This window comes from Rana temporaria, chromosome 4, assembly GCF_905171775.1.
Source record: "Rana temporaria chromosome 4, aRanTem1.1, whole genome shotgun sequence".
NCBI classification, from domain to species: Eukaryota; Metazoa; Chordata; class Amphibia; order Anura; family Ranidae; genus Rana; species Rana temporaria.
Window position 1 is genome coordinate 224,271,380 of NC_053492.1, and position 20,230 is coordinate 224,291,609.

The following is a 20,230-nucleotide window of genomic DNA, read 5'->3' on the forward strand; positions in this document are numbered from 1 at the left end:
TCCAGTTATTTGGGTCTTTGGGGTCAAGGGTGTTTTTTTTTAGGATTGGTTTTATTGTACCTTGTTTCAGCAAGGTGGGCACCAAGCCCTCCTTGAACGATTGGTTTATGAGCTGCGTGATAGCTGGTGCCAGTTAAGATTTAAAAATGTTGCCAAGGCCATATGAATTTTAATTGGTAACTGATCCGCAACATCTAAACTTGTATTGCAACTGTCCTGGATAACATAAATGTTGGTCCATTTTGAAACTAACATGTTGGCTGACCTGCATTTTTAAATCTTGAAAACTTTTAATGCAAGGGTGTAAGTTTACATCTCCCTCACTAGGAAAAGCCTGTGGATATATGCAGGTGGCAAATTGTGATCCTGTGGCTTACTAGTGAGTAAATGACCCCTAATGCTGAGGAGAAGGGACAGTGTGTAGCTTTTAACCTCCTGAAGCAATACAAGTCACCAGCAATATTATGAATTCTTTGTGAAGTGAATCCATCAGTGTGTAAAGTACAGCCAGCAGTTAAGGAGTCCTCAAGTTGTTTAGTTTCAGTTCACTGTGGTATCCCATGCTCCCTATTCAAGTTCTTGTACTAATAAAAACCCTAAAATAACCCCTAGACTGTTTTCTGAGCCAGTGGAAAAATTAAGAAAAGGACTGTGTGTGCTTTAAAGTGGGAAATGGGACCAAATTTACGAGTGGCACCTAAGGGGGTATGATATATATATATATTCATAAACACACATAATTGTTATAAGTAAGTTACGTGATGGGATCTATGCATTGTTTTAGGATGAAAACTGTCAATTATTCATTCATTTTAATTTAGATGTGCTATGCTTTTGTTAATTTAGTGGTCCTAACTCTCAAGAAAAGTATCTCAACTAAATGTAAATTTTTCAATTATTTTATTTATTTTTGGTTTTAATTATACACCTGCTTAATCTACAGCTTTGTTTTATTGTTGTTTGTGTTCCTTTTTTTGCATTCTGGTTAGAGAGACACATGATGTTGCGGTTTCAGAACTTAATTCATCATGGTTAATTTGTGCAGCAGACTTGACAACATTAAATCCCATTTGACAGTTCTACATCTGTATTTCGACCTTTGTGTGTTAAATATCATCCATCACTCCAAACTTTCTAGCTGAGGTTTTCAAAGTATTCCTATCCATGTTAAATAGAATCTGAGGTTTGCTAGCATTTTCTTACCAAACATTTTATCTGTTGCTTCCTAACCTTGTTGCTCTAATGTTATATTGACATTTTTAGAATGTGTTAATTTTCTCATATCCCTGATCATTGATTTTTGTAAAGAAATGTAACTGGCCTATAATGTAAGCTCTTGCTGAAAATCTTGGGCTACAGAATTTCCTGTAGTGAGTAACCTGGAGTTAATTAAGGCAAAGATTTCATGGGCTCAGTGCACAGATCTGCCACAGAGCTTTAATTGCTCTACTGGGACAGATCAAGCTACTCATTATTCAGTTATTGTTATAGAGATGCTGCTGCATCTGATTCTCTAAATTGCTTCAGGAAGACAGGTGAAAAAAGAATAAGGCAAAACAAGACATTACTGAGGAAAGGAAGCCACAGAATAACTTTGAAAAAAGATTGTTGTTTTAGAATGTGAGAAAATAAAGCATCCATCAGTAGCCACTCTATTATCACGCGCTCATGGAATTCCCATGATGCACATGCTACATGCCACTATTCACTGATTCCCACTAAGTCACTATAATTGATTTTATATCATTTGGTTATCCCTGCTAGAGGTCAATAATGCTTTCTGTGAAAATTACTTTTTTGTTTAGAAACTTTGTCTCACTGATAGTGGAAAGGGACATTTTATTCTTGAGTGACATGAAGCAAATATGTATTTGAATTGCTTGTCAGAAGGGGTGCGTATGAAATAGAGGAATAGAGACAAGGTAACCGGTACTGATGCCATTGCTTCCTTAATAACTTTGAAATTATGCTTTATTGGCTTTAATGCTAACTCGTAGCTTCATTAATGAGTCACTAACCTGACACAATTTTGCAGATCTGGAGTTCTGGCATCACTGCATAGTTATTGGTTTGTGACAACAAAAATAAAATCCAAGTATGGTCCAACAGTAGTTTCAGAAAGAGGTCAGCAGTGGCACCTTACATTTTCTTTATCGTACATCACGGGACACAGAGCGGCATTCATTACTATATGGGTTATATGGAGTACCTTCAGGTGTAGACACTGGCAATCTCAAACAGGAAATGCCCCTCCCTATATAACCCCCTCCCATAGGAGGAGTACCTCAGTTTTTCCGCCAGTGTCTTAGGTGTTAGTCATGGTTTAGCTTGCCTCCACATCCTTGGGATTAGGTGAGCTAACCGGTTCTGTCCAAAAAAGCCTCAGCGCTAAAGTGGTCAGTAACCGGACCCCAAACCCTTGGGGTATAGCCCATAATGCTTTTCTTTTTAGAGAGCTGGACCCTGGGCCCAGAACTTAGAAACCTTTGGGTGCCTAATGTTTCTGTTGCCAGAGTGCTATATGGGCCCAGGACAGTGGATCCTTCATAGGAACCCAGGGCCTGAAGGTCTAGACATCCCCACCGAGATGGGGGAAGATTGGGCCTCTTGCTTGGCAAAGTCCTGCGGCATGGAGCAGGTAAGTGAGGGGAAAACTTGCGGAACTTGGTTCTTAGCAGGTTTTTTCTGGGGGGTCACAGGGGACATGCCTAAAGTTATGCACTGCATCTGGCAAACTAGTCACATATCATAAAGATAGGATGGCTCTATATGTATTATTCCCCATAAGATGTGACCTCCCTTGTAGTGTTGGAAAAGCATTGAGTGGGGCCTGTGTGATATAAAAGTATATGTGTGTGTCAGAGAGCTGTGCTTACCTGCAAGCCTCCAGGCGATGCTCCATTCAGTCTTCCTCCTCACGGCCTGCAAAGCAGGCAAAACGCCGACCTCTGGAGCAGAGAGGTCCCTTCCTCCCAACCCCACCCCCCCCCTGTCGGGAGGGGCATTTCCTGTTTGAGATTGCTGGGGGGGAAGGGCGGGTCAGTGGCTTAAGGAAGGGGCGGCCCTTCCTTGTTTGTTCCATATAGCTCATTCAATACTTTGGAACTGAGGAGGAAAGACCAGAACGGCAAGCACGGGGCGCCGAGGACACACAGTGGCCAGAAAGAATATTGCAGTCTTCAGAAAGACTGTTTTCAAGCCTAGAAATAGGCTGTTTCTTTTCCATCTCATAGTTTTTCTTGCAATACTACTCAGGGGGACAGAATGTTTTTTCTTTCCTAGATTTGAAAAAAAAAAAAAAAAAAAAAGTGTCATCTAGGGGAGAGGAAGCATTTTTTATCCCCCAAACAGGTGTTTGGGCATTTAACTATTTATAAGTCCCAGGTACCAATAAGTAGCAGGTGTACCTCGGTATTGTACCATGGCATCAAAAAACAAGGGTACAAGAGGTGGGGATTCCCCCAGAGAGTCTGAGGTCTCGGACAATGCTATGCCGCTGCTTTCCCCACAGGGAGCCTTGGGGCCATCGGGATCTGGGGCTGGAGCTGACGCGGGTCAGTCCAACCCTAAGATGGTCACGGAGGAGGTATTACTCACCTCTTTAAAAGAGATGCAGAAAAGCATGGGTAAAATGATAGCCGCAGCTATGCGGGGCAGTAAGCGGAATAGATCTCCGTCGCCCGAGCGCGGACCCTCAGAAGAGGAGGTCCTTTCCTCAGGGGAATTGGACGACCTCTTGGACAAGGACCAAGTAGGTTCAGGGATCGAAGATCCGGATACAGAGGAGTCTGGGGCAGTCTCCCTGAGGGAGAGCTGGTGGATTCAAGGATTGTCGGACTTGGTCCATAGGGCATTCAACTTGCCAGTACCAGATCTCCAGGTATCGACGGTTTCAGCTTTGGGCTCACTGAGGGCGCCTCAAAGCAATGCTGTGTTTCCGATCCATCCTCTATTAGAGGGAATTTTGTTCCAAGATTGGAACAAGCCAGATAAGATCTTCTTACCACCTAAGAAGTTCTCTGTCCTATATCCTATGGAAGAAAAATTTTCCAAAAGATGGGCTACTCCTGCAGTGGACGCAGCCATCTCATGTGTTAACAAATCGTTAACATGCCCTGTAGAAAACATACAGGTGTTCAAGGATCCAGTTGATAAGCGCTTGGAAGCACTACTTAAGAACTCCTTCACTACTGCAGGGGCAGTAGTACAGCCAGCTGTGGCTGCGATTGGGGTCGCTCAAGCATTATCGGATCAATTTAAGCAGATGCTTAAACTTATTCCTGCCCAGCAGGCAGAAGAATTTTCGGATGTCCCTAAGGCCATATGTTTTACGGTAGACGCAATCAAGGATTCTATCCAGCAAGCGTCACGTTTATCGTTATCCCTTATCCATATGAGAAGACTCTTATGGTTAAAAAGCTGGGAGGCTGAGCCCCCATGCAAGAAGCTCCTGGTAGGGTTCCCCTTCCATGGAGGACGACTCTTCGGAGAAGACCTAGATAAATACATTCAGACCATTTCAAACGGCAAGAGTACTCTCTTGCCAACTAAGAAGAAGGTTCAGGGGCCTGCGTTTAAACGACAGTATTCCCCTGGGCAGGGGCCCTCTAATGCCAAGCAGTATCGACGGCCTCCTGCAAAAGCAAACTTCGGCTTCAACAGCAAATCACAAGGACAGGCTGTTAGAGGCAAAAGGCAGTGGTTTCGCAAACCAGAAAAACCAGCCCCCAAGCCAACCTTATGAAGGGGCGCCCCCACCCACGAAGGTGGGGGGAAGGCTGCGACTCTTTTCAGAGATTTGGGAAGCCAGCATTCCCGACGAGTGGGTACGGTCTTCCGTGGCCACAGGCTACAAATTAGATTTCCTAAGGTTTCCTCCTCCTCATTTCCAGGAGTCGAGGATTCCAAACGATCCGCCTCGGATTCCGGCCAGTCCTGGAACAGGGGCTGGGTTTCTACTCCAACCTATTCATCATCCCCAATGGAGATGTCAGGCCAATTTTGGACCTAAAGATGGTAAATGCATATCTAAAGATCCGCTCATTTCGGATGGAATCCGTGCGGTCAGCAGCTGCCACACTCCAGAAGGACGACTTCATGGCGTCCATAGACATAAAGGATGCCTACCTTCATGTTCCAATTTATCAGCCACATCAAAGATATCTACGCTTCATGGTGGCTTCGCGTCACTTCCAATTCGTGGCGCTTCCCTTCGGGTTGGCTACGGCCCCCCGGGTGTTCACGAAGGTCCTAGCTCCGATCCTAGCCAAGCTAAGGATCCAAGGGGTCACGATCCTAGCATACCTGGACGACCTCCTAGTCATAGACCACTCGTCTCCCGGCTTGGAGCGAGCAGTGGCCCTCACGGTCCAATACCTCGAGAGGTTCGGCTGGGTCCTAAATCGAGAAAAGTCAGCTTTCCAGCCCACAAGGCAGTTGGAATATCTCGGCATGAGATTAGACACAGAACAACGAGTGTTCCTACCTCTGAGGAAGGTAAAAGCCATCAAGGAATTAATCCTACTGGTTCTAAGCAAGAAAGAACCGACTATTCGCCTATGTATGAGGTTACTAGGCAAGATGGTGGCCACGTTCGAGGCGGTACCATACGCCCAGAGCCACACTTGCATCCTACAGGCAGCCATCCTGTCAGCATGGAGCAGAAGGCCACAGGCCTTGGATATCCCGTTGCCGCTCTTATCAAGAGTCCGACAAAGTCTGTGTTGGTGGTTAGACCCTCAGAATCTACTGAAGGGGAAGTCTTTCAGCCCAGTGGCTTGGAAGATAGTGACCACAGACGCCAGCCTGACGGGCTGGGGAGCAATTTTGGATGGTTGCACTCGCCAAGGTACTTGGGCAAAGCCAGAGAAGCAGTTGCCCATCAACATCTTGGAGCTCAGAGCTGCTCGACTAGCCCTCAGGGCTTGGACGTCAAAATTGCAGGGGTTCCCGGTGAGAATTCAATCAGACAATGCCACGGCCGTGGCATACATAAATCACCAAGGGGGAACCAGGAGTCAAGCCGCTCAGAGAGAGGTGAGCTTGATTCTCCTATGGGCAGAGGCGCATGTGCCCTGCATATCGGCAATATTCATTCCAGGAGTGGACAACTTTCAGGCGGACTTCTTAAGCCGCCAGACTCTATGGCCGGGGGAATGGTCTCTGCATCCACAAGTCTTTCAAGCACTCTGCCAAAGATGGGGAGTGCCGGACGTGGATATCATGGCATCGAGACTCAACAAGAAACTAGACAGGTTCATATCCCGCTCAAGGGATCCGATGGCCTGCGGAACCGATGCGTTGGTTTGCCCTTGGCATCAGTTCAAACTTCTTTATGCGTTTCCCCCGCTCCAGTTACTACCCCGCCTGCTGCGCAGGATCCGGGTGGAACACATACCAGTCATCCTGGTAGCTCCAGCATGGCCCAGAAGGGCATGGTACTCACTCATCCTAAAGATGGTAGTGGGAGACCCTTGGACTCTTCCTCTACGGCCAGACCTGCTATCGCAAGGTCCGATCCTCCACTCTGCCTTACGGCATCTAAATTTGACGGCCTGGAAGCTGAATCCCTGATTCTCAGGGGTAGAGGTCTGTCTCAGAAAGTAGTCTCTACCCTAATCAGAGCCAGGAAACCGGTCTCTAGGGTGATTTATTACAGGGTCTGGAAGGCCTATGTAGGCTGGTGTGAGTCCAAGCGATGGCTTTTCTCGCAAATTTACCATCGATAGAGTATTAAGTTTTCTCCAGCTAGGAGTGGATAAAGGATTGGCATTAAGCACAATCAAAGGACAGATTTCTGCTCTGTCAGTGTGGTTTCAGCGGCCGCTGGCCACCCACTCGCTGGTTAAGACCTTCCTTCAAGGGGTCTTACGTATTAGACCTCCAGTTAAATCCCCGCTTTGTCCGTGGGATTTAAATCTTGTTCTGTCAAGTTTACAGAAACAACCGTTTGAGCCGTTGGCTGAAATTCCTTTGGTTCTACTGACAAGGAAGTTAGTATTTTTGGTTGCCATAGTTTCCGCAAGAAGAGTTTCGGAGCTAGCGGCCTTATCCTGTAAGGAACCATATCTTGTTTTTCATAAGGACAGGGTCGTTCTCCGCCCTCATCCTTCCTTCCTACCGAAGGTCATATCCAGTTTTCATTTGAACCAGGATTTGGTATTACCATCCTTCTTCCCTAAACCTACTTCCAGAAAGGAAGGGTTGCTGCATACCTTGGATATTGTCAGGGCCATGAAGGCCTATCTTAAAGCTACAAAGAAGATCCGGAAGACAGATGTGCTGTTCATTCTACCGGATGGGCCCAAGAAGGGGCAGGCAGCTGCAAAGTCCACCATTTCTAGGTGGATTAAGCAATTAATCACTCAGGCCTACGGCTTGAAAGGGTTGCCTCCTCCAGTATCATTAAAGGCTCATTCTACTAGAGCCATGGGCGCCTCCTGGGCAGCACACCACCAGATCTCTATGGCTCAAGTTTGCAAGGCGGCAACCTGGTCTTCTGTCCACACGTTTACAAAATTCTACAAGTTGGACGTAAGAAGGAATACTGATACTGCCTTCGGGCAGGCAGTGCTGCAGGCTGCAGTTTGAGACCCTCGGATTCCGGGGGCTCCTCTTTTTTGAGTTAAATTTAAAATTTAAAATTATTTTTCTCAACTAAGTTGGATTTATTATGATTTGAGTATATCTCTAAATTAAATCCTTTTGTCTTGGAGATGTTCTCCCTCCCCTCATTGTAAGCATTGCTTTGGGACATCCCATATAGTAATGAATGCCGCTCTGTGTCCCGTGATGTACGATAAAGAAAAAGAGATTTTTAATACAGCTTACCTGTAAAATCTTTTTCTTGGAGTACATCACGGGACACAGAGCTCCCACCCCTCTTTTTTGAGGACCATTTTGGGAGGCATACTGCTTGCTACAAAACTGAGGTACTCCTCCTATGGGAGGGGGTTATATAGGGAGGGGCATTTCCTGTTTGAGATTGCCAGTGTCTACACCTGAAGGTACTCCATATAACCCATATAGTAATGAATGCCGCTCTGTGTCCCGTGATGTACTCCAAGAAAAAGATTTTACAGGTAAGCTGTATTAAAAATCTCTTTTTTTTTTTCAGTGGAAGATTCCTTTGGATGGCATTTTATTAGTAAAATACCATCAATTTGCAAAGCTGACAATTATGAGACTGCAGTTAGTCACTTGGCAATTAACAATAACTGTGGTTTATAATGAACCCTTTTTATTTATTATAGCAGTCACCTAAAGACTGTAATCACTCAAATGCATAGGAGTGTTATTACAATATTACCTTTAATCCTGCATGCAGGTTTTACTCTTTAGCCTTGACAGCAAATTAGGTGTCCACCTGCTGGCTAAAAAATTCTTCATAGAAATTCAGAAATAGCATATGACCCTTGGTGTATCTAATATCACCTAATTGGATCTTGCTGAATCAAAATCAATGTAGCTATGTCAGAGCGACTGATATGAGAGAAGCATGAGGTGATAAACCAAATCAGTGCCCCCATACTTCTAAATGTTAGAACGTGCCTCTTGATAATGATATGATAATACGGTAATTAAGCACTCTCTGACATCAACAATTTTTTAAATAAAGGAGGGGGATGTCAGAGGTAATCTTTCCCCTTAGTTGGCATTAATAAAGCCTCTCGGTTTAATGGATACATTTACCTTTTGTGCACAATTTCTCATTTCATAATAGAAGCATTTTACAATGTCATTCCTGGCCCAGCCATTCCAATGTGCCTTTCTCTCACTTACATCTTACATTTTTTTGTATCCTTGAATGAATTTTTAGATTCCATCACTTCCTGTTAGGTCATCTCCCAGAAGCCTTCACGTCCTTGTTGCATCACAGAAGAAGGTGTGATAGGATGTGTTCACCACTCTGGACCACACCTCCCTCCCTATTACAATACAACCTTCCACCTACTTCCTATACTATCTGATTTGTACAATCTCTGTTAGATATCCCATCAGCTATGTAGTACAAGAACCAGTCTGATTTTATACAAATGTCATGGATTGTTCAGGTGTCTTTCTATTCCATAGGTCTGGTATATCTAAATAAAATTGTACAGAGTGTTAGGCCCGTCGGGTGCACCCTCTGGGTTGATCTGTGTATGAACCTTCGGCTAGCCGGACAATCAAAGAAAACCAATGACGCGGTGATGGGTTCAGTAAGATTGTATTTTGAAAACAGACATCTTAACAATTTATAACTTTAAACCACAAAGTTTCCCTTATACCGCCCGAAACCTCCCCTAAGCTTAATACCCTCCCAGCACCCTTCTAACCAATGAAATACCAAGCTTATGAAAATTCCCCAGTTATAAAGGTCATACAAAAACATTTTACATTTGTGATGCAAACAATAGCAATTAACATCACACATCTCACACATCTACCACAGTATTTGCTATATTGAATATCATGTGTCATGTGTGGCCTACAATTAACATACTCGTTCCGCAATTCTCACGATATGGACTTGTGGTCACATATGTCTGCAAAGAACATCTCTTATCTCTATCTCTAAAAAACTACCAGTAACTTTCCTACTTAAAGCTATATCAATGTATATATTGTAGCTGATATATTAGATTACATATGTATCAATATGTATTGATATATAGGCTACATATTGGCAATATCCTCACACAGAGATTGTACAATCTGATTGCATAGTGTATAGCCATCTTTATACAAATACATAGAAGGGAGTAGATGGGGACACCCAGTTGTCAAGCATTGTTCACATCTCTATGTACCGAAGACTCACATTCCCGAATGTGTTTTTTTTGGAGCGTTTTTCACTCGTCACACATAGGACAGCCTATTATTATACAGGATTTATATAGCGCCAACAGTTTGTGCAGCACTTTACAACATGAGGGCAGACAGTACAGTTACAATACAATTCAATACAGGAGGGATCAGAGGGCCCTGCTCGTTGGAGCTTACAATTTAGAAGGGAGGGTCAAGTGGAACAAAAGGTAATAGCTGTGGCGGATGATCAGATGGAGAAAATGAAAATACAATTGTTAGGTGTGGGTAGGATAGGATCCTCTGAAGAGGGTTTTCAGGGATCATCTAAAAGCTAATAGAGTAGGAGATAATCGGACAGATTGAGGTAAGGAGTTCCATAGGATTGGAGAGGCTCTGGAAAAGTCTTGGAGGCGAGCAAAGGGAGGTGATGAGGGATCTAGAGAGCAGGAGGTCTTGAGAAGAACGAAGAAAACGGTTTGTTGGGTGAGCGGAAGCCAATGGAGGGATTGACAGAGAGGAGTAGCAGACATGAAGAGGTTGGAAAGGTCGATGAGTCTGGCAACAACATTCATGATGGATTGAAGGGGGAATGGACTATGTAGAGGTAATCCAATGAGGAGGGAGTTGCAGTAGTCGAGGTGAGACATGACCAGAGAGTGAATTAAAAGCTTTTTTGTGTCATCAGTTCGAACGGGGCATATTTTGGAGATGTTGCAGAGGTTGAGCCTATTCAATTAAAAAGCTCCAAAACTATTTTTGAAGCGGTGCATGGTGTGTTACCGCAGCTTGTGGTGCGTTTTCCGGACTTGGGGAGCCTTTAATATGTAATAACACAAGTTCGATGCTCATTTGCAGAATTTCTGAAATGCATGGCAAAGTGCACATTTTCTGTGTGGTTTGCCATGCGTTTGGAAACACACAGATGTGTATGGAGCCTCATTGTTCTTGTGTAAATGCATTAATTTCACTTTTTCGGCCCCATTCACGCCTAGAGTAGTGAGAGCGCATGTTTTTTGGCTAGTTTTTCCAGTGACACACATAAGGCAGCCCGTTGATTTCAATAGGCTGTGCTTTACCTGGCAACGTAGCTTGTGGGGCATTTTGTAAGTTTTTTTTACTGCATTTGTCACCTGTTATTTAATGTGGCAAAATGTGTGTTTGGTGTGCCGTTAACAATTACCGACACAGAAAGCAAAATTAGGTAAATGTGGCCAAACATTATACAATCTGATTATACAATCTCTCTTTTAGAATTACCAAAACGATATAATTGGAGGAGACACTATCTATCCAATCACTCTTTAGCCAATCAGACAGGCCCTTGCACTACATCAGGGGTGTCCCATGGGCTGCATTTTGTCCCAGGGAATTTAGCATGCATCCTGAGCCCGTCTGAAGGAATGCTAGGAAAGCCAGGCAAATGCACACATGGAGGAATGCTGGGGTTTCTGTAAAAACTTAGTTGATGGGTGTGCTAATGAGCTCAGCTGGTAAACTCCTTCCTGTGTCGTACTGGCTAGTCTGTCTTGTCTGTATACCAGGGATTTTCTGAAGTGATCTGCAAAATATAGCTGTAGATGAGGTAGGTCTTGTTTTCAAAATCAAAGAAAACTTATATTGGTACATAGGGGAGCTGGATTAAAAAAAAAAAGTGAACCTAGCCTTTAAGCCTTGTTCCTTTTTAAGCGTAGAATGCGCACCACTCAGCAGTTCAGAAAGACATATGCTTTCTAAAATGTGCTTTTATTTATATATAGATTGTGTATCCAGTGTAAATCTTTATTTTCAAAGGGCAAGATTTTGTTGTATTAAATGTTTTTTTTTTTTTTTTTTTTTTTTAAATTCCATTTTTATTTTTTATGAAAGGTATGAAAAAAAAAATAGAATATTTAAGACAAAGTAATAAAGTTTCATTTTATGTGACTTTATTACTTGGGGAGTGTGCAGCTCTGAAATATACCATTTAGATTCATAACAATCTTCTGACTTCATTGTGGCCAGCAGTGAATACAGAGGTTGAAATCATTGTCTTCTATTGAATCTATTCCAGTGGATTAAATGAAGCAAATTGCTGACTCCACAATATATATACAGTATAACAGCTATAAACCGTGTCTGGAAGACATAGAATATTGCACTTTAAATCAGCAGGTGTTCTACTTAACCTGGTAGTCTGCTTACTTATTGTAGCATTCATCATTCTGATTGTAAGATAAATAGTGCAAACCAAAACTTGTAAAAGCAAGCTGGTCCCAAGTCCAACCAAATTCATTCACGTGTCAACATATGATTTTGCTAAGATATAAATATGTTTATATATCAGTACAATCCAAAGGAATGGAAATTTGAAGTCTATTACTTCTACATAGTTGACTGAGTTCAATAGAATGAGACCATTGAGTAAATTTTCCTACTGATTAAAATGAAACCCATAAAACCAAAATACACAGGTTTGTGTGATGGCTATAACAGATTTTTCACATGTACAGTATATACAGTGAATGTGTAAATCTGTATATTTTCTGGATTATGATTGGAAGACTAGGAATGTTTCCATTTATCATACTGATTTTCATTAATGATTTCAAGCTTAAGCTATTCCTCTTCAGCCCTGTGGGGGTTTAATAGCACGTTTTACTTTGTGTGCATAATATCATTATATTGACATAAAAAGGTAATATCATTTTAGCCAGTAATGTATTCTGGATTGTACTTTACGCCATTGCTCTTCCTATTTTGCCATGCATGTCAGTTTCAGGCTTTAATACTATGTACTATAAATTTCACTTTACATTTTCTATATGTTCTTAAATAAACATTATTTTACATATGCATTTGATGTGAGTTAGCAGTTGTACAACATCTGTTGTTACACCTTCGTAATAGCCATTTAAGCTTCCAAAGATGTTGCAAAGTGTTTCACATTGGCAGCTTTCAGGGCTATTAGCAGTGTATATTGTCTTCCCTTCCAAAAAGTCACCCTGGCGTGTAAATTACTACAACTAAAGTTTATATATGGACTACCTGGTGTTAATTTTTAGCCAGAATGCCAACTGAGCAATGCCTACTACACTAGTAATTAAGATAAATGAACTGTGTGAGGCAACTCTTGTCCACATGCTATAGATATCAATGGTGAGAAATGGAGACCAATGATTTTAGAGCAGGCAAATACAGACATCATACATCATGTTACAAGATGTATTTTTTTTATGGAATAAAGCAAACTCATGGTTACAAACAAGAATATAAAACAAATCCTGCACTAGTTTAGCCACTGCATCCAAAAGAACACCAGAAATCTCCAAACCTGGCTGTCTCTTTTGGTGAAACAATGGCAAATTCTTGCATTTAGATTTATTGATTTGAAGAAAATTACTATCCAGCCATCTATTAAAGCTACACTCCAAAATTCACCTTCACCTTCAAAAGTGTAATCCTTTCTGTTGAGAACATCTATGTTTCAAGCTAATAGCTAACATAATAGCCTTATGTAAATGTATCATTTGATCTTATTTTCTTTCCATTGTAGTTTTGGTCTTCCATCCACCTTAGTTATTGGGACTCTTCTGCCAGGGTGGTTTTCATCTGGTCAGATAGCATGACCATCATATTAGTGCATGCTTAGCCAGTATTCATTTATACTTCAAGTGATGTATTCATTATCTTACATATGTTAAATGCAGTTTCTTTGAGATGTAGTTACCCACTACTGTAGTAGTGAAAGGCAAGTGTTAGTATGCACATGCCATTGACAGTCTGAAAATTATTTATTTTTGGAAGCATGACTTTAAAATGCTTATTGGTAGTGCTAGTAGTCTACTGTTAGCTAATGGAAAAACAGGCTGAGCTGAGGCCTAGTAGTTGTTGTTGTAGGCCTGCACATTTACTGGATTGGACTAGAGATTTGACAAATGTATTACTTAGCATGTTTGTTCTTGTCTCTAAAAATGAAATCATACAACTAATGCCCCAATTTTAATAAAGAACAAAACATATATGTTGGCAATATCCTTTTTCTCTTCGTTCATGGACGGGCACAGCCTTAATCTTGACAAAGTGGGTATTGGGCTGCCTTTAGGAGTGACTAGGCAGAAAGTGTTAACTTCAAAACGGAGGAGGCCCCACCCAGGGGGCAGTCCTACTGGCTATATCCCCTCAGCCTGCGCTAAGCAGCTCCGTTTTTTTCTGCCTAGCTACTTGTCTGTTACTGCTCCGTTCCGGAGTTCAGACTCACTGTTTCGGTGACTGGTCCCAAGAAGGGCCATGCAGTGTCATCGGGCACCATTTCAAGGTGGGTCCGACAGATCGTGATCAGGCTTACGCCATAAAGGGTCGGGCACCTTCCTGTCACGATGCATTCGACCAGGGTAATAGGTGCCTCTTGGGCTTTCTGACATCAAGCGTCTGTTTCCCAGGTGTTTAAGGCGGCAACCTGGCCGCCCGTTCACAATTTCACTAAACTTTTCAAGTTGATGTGAGTGCATCTTTGGATACTTCTAAGGCTGCAAAGTTTTGTAGGCTGCTGTTTAGAGTTACAACTCCTCAGTGGAAAAGCTCTGTTTTGTTTTGGGGTGAAGGTTAATTGTATGCTGTTCCAACCCCTAGTTTTTGACACTGCTTTGGGACGACCCACTTTGCCAAGATTAAGGCTGTGTCCGTCCATGAACTTAGAGAAAATAGGATTTTTGTACTCAACGTAAAATCCTTTTCTCTGAGTTCATGGACGGACACAGCACCCGCCCCTCTCAAAGTTTGTACTGCTTTTGACGAACTGAGCTGCTTAGTGCAGGCTGAGGGGATATAGCCAGTAGGACCACCCCCTGGCGGGGCTGTTTAGCTTTGAAGTCGTTGGCCTTCCTTTAGGAGGGACTGGGCAGAAAGTGTTAATACCCACTTAGTCAAGATTAAGGCTGTGTCTGTCCATGAATTCAGAGAAAATAATTTTACGGTGAGTACAAAAATCCTATTTTTTTTTTCTAAACCACCAGCTACATTTTCGGTAGAGGTTGTAACCCCTTATATATACCCAGCGAAGGGACTATACTCGGGTGATACACAGACCACCCACCGCACATTTACTGCAGAAGGGCAGCCCGACTGCGCAAAATGTTTGTTGTGTCTTCTTCCGCGTCTGGGGCATGTGCCCGTGCCGCTGGTGACCCGCACCCACTATAATTGGACACAGTGGGAGCCAATCAGCGGGTCCGTCGTATGCGATGTCTTTGTTGACAAGGCAGACCGCCGTTCTGTCAGAGAGGAAGATTGATCTCTGACTTCCTTCAGTTAAGCCATCCCCTATATCAGGGATGTGCAATTAGCAGACCTCCAGCTGTTGCAGAACTAGAAGTCCCATGAGGCATAGCAAGACTCTGATAGCCACAAGCATGACACCCAGAGGCAGAGGCATGGTGGTATTTGTAGTTTTGCAACAGCTGGAGGTCCGCTAATTGCATATCACTGCCCTATATAGTTAGTGATTGCTCCCAAGGAGCACACTTAACCAGTTGATCCCCCTAGTGTTAACCCCTTCCCTGCCAATGTCATTAGTACAGTAAGGCCCCGTACACACGGTTGGACAAAACCGATGAGAATGGACCGAGGTTCAGTTTCATCGGTCCAAACCGACCGTGTGTATATCCCATCTGTCTGTTTTCCTTCGGTCCAAAATTTTAAAACATGTTTCAAAACCGAACCGATGGACCGCTGCCTGATCGGTCCAAACCGATGGTTAGAACAGAAAGCATCGGTTCAAAACCCGCGCATGCTCAGAATAAAGTCGACGCATGCTTGGAAGCATTGAACTTCGTTTTATTCAGCATGTTGTGTGTTTGACGTCACCGCGTTCTGACCCGATCGGTTTTTGGAACGATGGTGTGTACACACATCAGACCATCAGGCCACTTCAGCTGTGAACCGATGAAAGCGGTCAGTCGGACCATTCTCATCGGTTTGGTCCGACCGTGTGTACAAGGCCTGATTTTTTTAGCACTGATCACTGTATTGGTGTCACTGGTACCCAAAAAGTGTCACTTGGTGTCCAGTTTGTCTGCTGCAATGTCGCAGTCCTGCTAAAAATCCCTGAGCATCGCCATTACTAGTAAAAATAAAGATAAAATTGCCATAAAAATATCCCATAGTTTGTAGACGTGATACCTTTTTCGCAATCAATATATGCTTATTGGGATTTTTGTTTTACCAAAAACATGTAGCAGAATACATATTGGCCTAAATTGATGAAGAAATTAGATTTTTTACATTTATTTGATATGTTGTATAGCAGAATGTAATTTTTTCTTTTTTCAACATTGCGGTATTATTTTGTTTATAGCGCAAACAATAAAAACCACAGAAGTTATAAAATGCCACCAAAAGAAAGTGCTATTTATGTGGAAAAAATGACATACATTTTGTATAGGTACAGCATTGCACGAATGCGCAATTGTTAAAGCAACACAGTGCTGTATCACAAAAAAAATGGTCTGGTCAGGAAGGGGTTGAAACCTTCTGGGGCTGAAGTGGTTAAACAAATCCTCCTATGAGTGGTATCTGTCTATCTGCAGCACTCTCTCTTCTCTACATCTGTTCAAAGTCCAGAATTTTTAAGATTATCTGAGAGTTCAGGAAAAAGGGGTGGAGAACTGAAGTTGCACTCTGCAGAGCTCAGTGAAGAAAGCTCTGTGAGCTGAATGGAGGGAAGAGACACACCCCCTTCACACAGCTCAGGGAAACAGAGCTGAGGCTGTCAATCTGCTGGAGGTCCCTCCCTGTCACTATTTTTCTCTTGGTGTCAGGAAAAATTGTCACAAATGATTAATGCTGATAGCAGAAGAACAAAGTAGCAGACAGAATTGACCATTAGTGCTTTTAATTAAGTACACACTAAAGGATATGCTTTGCTCATATTTCATGTCTGAAGTTTACAACCACTTTAATTTTATTTAAAAAAAAAATGTAAACTTTAACAATGGCAAGTGTTGCATATCATCTTCGAGTCAGCAAATATGGTAATGAGTTAAAAAATGCACATACACTAGGGGCATATTTCGAAAATAAGGAGTCTGACATTCACTAAACATTCACTGTGGGTTAATCCTCCTCCATGTGCATGAATTTTAAATGACAGTGATTGATTCACCACTAGTGAATGTTTAGTTAATGTTACACTTAGAGGCATATTTAGAAAATAGTGAGTCTATGTGCACTTTTTAACTCGTTACCAAAGATTCAGGTGATTCCTCCAAGTGCATGTATTTTAACCCCTTCTCGACCAGCTGCCGCAGTTGTACTGCGGCAGATTTGCTCCCATGTATGTTGGTTCACCCTTTGACCACTAGGAGGCGCGCGCATACGCCCCTAGCATGACGCCGGAGCCGATGTGTGTGCCTGGTGGTCGCGATGACCGCCGGGCACCCACGATCGATCCACACATGTAAACGGAGAGATCTCTGCGCTGTCCGGGTTGAGGAGAGTGTTCTTTTAATACTACGTATGAACAACGATCGCTTTCCTCACGCATGCAGTTCTATCCCCCCACAGTTATGACTCCCTAGGTGACAGTTGACCCCTTCATCGGCCCTACTGTTAACCCCTTCCCTGCCAGTGACGTTTACACAGTAATCGGAGCACTGATCGCTGTATAGATGCCAATGGTCCCAAAAATGTGTAAAAAGTACACGATCTGTCTGCCATGTTGCAGTTCCAATAAAAATCACTAGTAAAAAAATTTATAATAAAAATTCCATAAATCTTTCCCCTATTTTGTAGACGCCATAACTTTTGTGCAAACCAATCAATATACGCTTATTGCGATTTATTTTTTATTTTTTTTATTATATTACCAAAAATATGTAGAAGAATACATATCGGCCTAAACTGAGGAAAAAAATTGGTTTAAAAAAATAATAAAAATTAGGATATTTATTAAAGCAAAAAGTACAAAATAGTGGGGGTTATTTATGAAAAGCAAATCCACTTTTCATTTGAAGTGCACTTGAAAGTGCAATCGCTGTAGATCTGAGGGGAACATGCAAGGAAAATAAAAAAAATAGCATTTTTGCTTGCACACAATTGGATGATAAAATCAGCAGCGCTTCCCCTCAGATCTACAGCAATCTACAGCGACTGCACTTGCAAGTGCACTTGCATTAGTGCGGAGTGGATTTCACTTTAGTAAATCAACCCCATTGTGCTTTTTTTCCTACATTTTCTTTTTTTTTTTTTTGTTTATAGCGCAAAAAAAACCTGCAGATATGATTAAATACCACCAAAAGAAAGCTCTGTTTGTGTGAAAAAAGACCGTCAATTTTGTTTTGGTACAATGTTGCACGATCGCGCAATTGTCAAAAAAGCAACGCAGTGCTGTATAGCAAAAAAGCCCAATCTTCCCGGGCTGAAGTGATTAAATGACAGTGGTTGATTCACCACCAGTAAATGTTTGTTAAAAGTCATATTTTCTGCTTTATTTAATGTTTCGCACCCTAAATTGTATATTCACACTTACAATAAAGAAGAAAACTAGCACCTTTTGTGTCTGGTTCCCTTTTAATTGGTTTTTATAATGCATGTAGAGTCTGGAAGGACTATAACCCCCATCTGTTTTTTATTATCACCTGTGTCTTTGCAAGGTAGATTCACCCTCTATATTTGTATTGGTGACCACTGCCTCCAAGAAAAAATGGTGTGGCCAATCCAACATTTTATAGCATCAATTTAGCAAAGATAAATCTTCCTATGAGAAGGAGACAAACTCAAACCTTACTAATCTAACCTAAAACAAGGCCATACAATACACTTTCTGGTATTTATGATCTTCCAGTAAAGTCAGGCCCTGTACACACGACCGAGTTTCTCGGCAAAAACCAGCAAGAAACTTGCTGGGAGATATATTTTTGCCGAGGAAACCGGTCGTGTGTACATTTTCATTGAGGAAACTGTCGAGAAACTCGACGAGCCAAAAAGAAAGCAAGTTCTCTATTTCCTCAACCGGAATGGAGAAACTTGCCTTGTCGAGTTCCTCGACAGCCTAACAAGGAACTCGACAAGGAAGACAATGTGTTTCGCCCGTCGAGTTCCTCGGTCGTGTGTACGAGGCTTCAGAGAAGCCTAGCTAAAAATATACTTCTATAAACAAAGCTAATTCCTTAAATTGGAGAAAAAAAATTAAAATATCCGAGCTGTTGCCAGTAGCAGCCAAGCATGACTTTGATTTTATGGTAAAATAAAAGTAAATCTATGGTTGGCCATTACAGACGACAACGCTACTTTAGTGCCTATTTTCTTTTCCCTAGTTTTAATAAATGTGTGAGATGTGACTTGCTAAACCTGATTGGTATTTAAGCTTTTTAAAGCATACTTAGACCTGGAATGTTGAAGACAAGCAAGGGAATTTAAAAAAAAAAAAAATAAAAAAAAAATAATTTTGTCAAACACTACCAAACATTTACTGTGTTGTTCAAACATTGGTTCCCTTTAGGAATAATATAGTAAAGCTTGTTTTCATCATTCAAAAATTGGAACATTCAAATACGAGGGTAAATCTGTTTTTGGATTGTCAAATTATTTTAAATTTCTATTAAGAAAATGTTATAGATTAATGTGAGTAATGTTGTTTTTTTATTTTCCCCAAGGCCATACATAATAATCTATCAAACAGAATAATTAAATCATCTTGCTTATCTTATGTTATTTATATTTTAGATCTCAGCAGCTAGTATTAAAGGAGATAAGGCAAGTAAAAATAATTACATCATATCTTTAGTGTTTTTTTCTCTCCTCTTTGTTTATTTTTAAGCATGTGTATACAATATGAAGTCAATTAATTCAGTTTTTATTGGGTTTATTTATTTTTGCACCTGTTGTGTGTTTTCCTGCAATAGGGAACTGCTGGTCCAGAAGGTCCCCCAGGAAAAGAAGGACAAAGGGTAAGTTATTTTACACTTCACTTTTTACAGAAACTCCTGAATCAAGTACTGTAAACTCTATTATAGAGGTGGTCTGAATCTATTATTTTATATTACCAGCCTGCAAGCAGTGGCTAAAAACCCACACGTAGCTGCTTTCTTTATTATACATTGCCCAAAACATATAGAAATGTCCTAGTATCCTCACTTTTGTAAATTAGAAGCTCACCAGTGAACATCGGTTTAGCACCTCTGATATATACTTTATGGAGGTTTACACATCTTTCAATATAAAAAAATGTATGGTAAGTAGAACAAAAATAGAAACAACCTAAATGGTTACTATGGGATGCCTGCATGTATCACTAATGAATGGGATTTCAGTATAATGTAGTCAGATTTATAAACAATGAAAACCTAAAACAGGCGGTCTGGTCCCCTAGTTACAAACATCCAACTTAAAAACAACTCCTACTTACAAACGAAGGGAGACAACAGGAATTGAGAGGAAATCTACCCCTAGGAAGGGAAATTCAATA

General features: G+C 41.7%; 1 protein-coding gene across 1 annotated transcript in view; it reads left to right on the top strand.

Annotated features, from left to right (window-relative positions):
* LOC120935697 (collagen alpha-1(XIX) chain-like) overlaps nt 1–20,230 on the top strand; it is a 335,822-nt gene that overhangs the window by 47,934 nt on the left and 267,658 nt on the right. The window contains exons 7-8 of the mRNA XM_040347751.1: nt 19,489–19,518; nt 19,668–19,712. Of these exons, the coding sequence (XP_040203685.1) occupies nt 19,489–19,518; nt 19,668–19,712 (75 nt within the window). The remainder of the gene's footprint in view (nt 1–19,488; nt 19,519–19,667; nt 19,713–20,230) is intronic.